The following is a 1,085-nucleotide window of genomic DNA, read 5'->3' on the forward strand; positions in this document are numbered from 1 at the left end:
AACTTATACATTGCGGATGGCTGGTTAGCCTGATGGCAGAGCTGAGCAGTTGTGACAGAGAACAACTGACCCGCTGTCTGGCTCTTAACAGGAAAAGTTTGCCAACCCTTGTTATAGATACTTATAGTTAAAAAAAAAAAAGCTTCTATGGATCTATGTTGGATTAAATGAAATCACATAGACCTCTTTAACCTAGGACTTCTTGAAGTCTTTAATGTGTTAATGTGCACTGTGATTTCTAAACATGTGATTTAGCATACAGTTTCCCAAGCTTATCTGAGCAGCAACCTCCTTTCATTTGTGTTTGCTGGTTCTTTGGAATAGACTTTGAAAAATGCCAGCCAAGGCCTAGAAACCACGAAGGTGAGATTCCATTTATCTATGGAACATGGGTGATGGGAACTTCTCAGTAGCTACAGTAAACCGGTTTTCACAGCGTTCTTCCGGGTACAAGCCGCATATATTGAGAAGGGAAACTCAGAAGTCATTGCTGAGGATGGGATGCCATGGCGTAGACACTGCCAGTGGTTATCCATGCCTGGTGTTAATATCCCAACTTCTACTGCAGGTCTATAAACCCTGCCCCCATTGGGATGTATTGATATAATTAGGAATTCCCCTTACGTCTTCTCGATGACAACTGGGGCGATGGGCGGGTCACTTACTTTCTCCTGACCGTTCAGCTCCTGGTAGGGGATGTGGGCAGGCAGGTAGGCGTGCAGCAGGGCACAGAAGGCCAAGCCATCACTCCAGCTGCTGCTGAAATTGGTGATGTCGATATTCTGCAGGGGAGAAAAGGAGCAGTAATCACTAAATTGTGCGATGTCACAGAGTAGGCTAATCACCAAATTGTGCGATGTCATGGAGTAGGAGGGAGGTTGTGTCAAGGCGGGTCCATATTTGGGTTTTCAGTAATGCAACCTAAGAACAAACTACCTACATTTTCTGGGAGTACATTTAATGTTGGCACCAGGAATGGTCTGGTATTGCCCAAATCCATTCAGGGAACAGCACAGAAAAAATTTTTTAATATTCAAAACAGTAGAGAATTTCTGTCTGTCCCCTGAAGAGTCATGAAAAGCTCT

General features: G+C 44.1%; 1 protein-coding gene across 1 annotated transcript in view; it reads right to left on the minus strand.

Annotated features, from left to right (window-relative positions):
• The window catches only part of LOC103581430 (cytospin-B-like), a gene marked incomplete at its 5' end in the record, with an annotated part of 27,553 nt that overhangs the window by 24,238 nt on the left and 2,230 nt on the right, over positions 1-1,085 (minus strand). Inside the window, one exon of the mRNA XM_008563262.1 lies at positions 666-782. Within this exon, the coding sequence (XP_008561484.1) occupies positions 666-782 (117 nt within the window). The remainder of the gene's footprint in view (positions 1-665; positions 783-1,085) is intronic.

This window comes from Galeopterus variegatus, unplaced genomic scaffold, assembly GCF_000696425.1.
Source record: "Galeopterus variegatus unplaced genomic scaffold, G_variegatus-3.0.2 Scaffold13030, whole genome shotgun sequence".
NCBI lineage: Eukaryota > Metazoa > Chordata > Mammalia > Dermoptera > Cynocephalidae > Galeopterus > Galeopterus variegatus.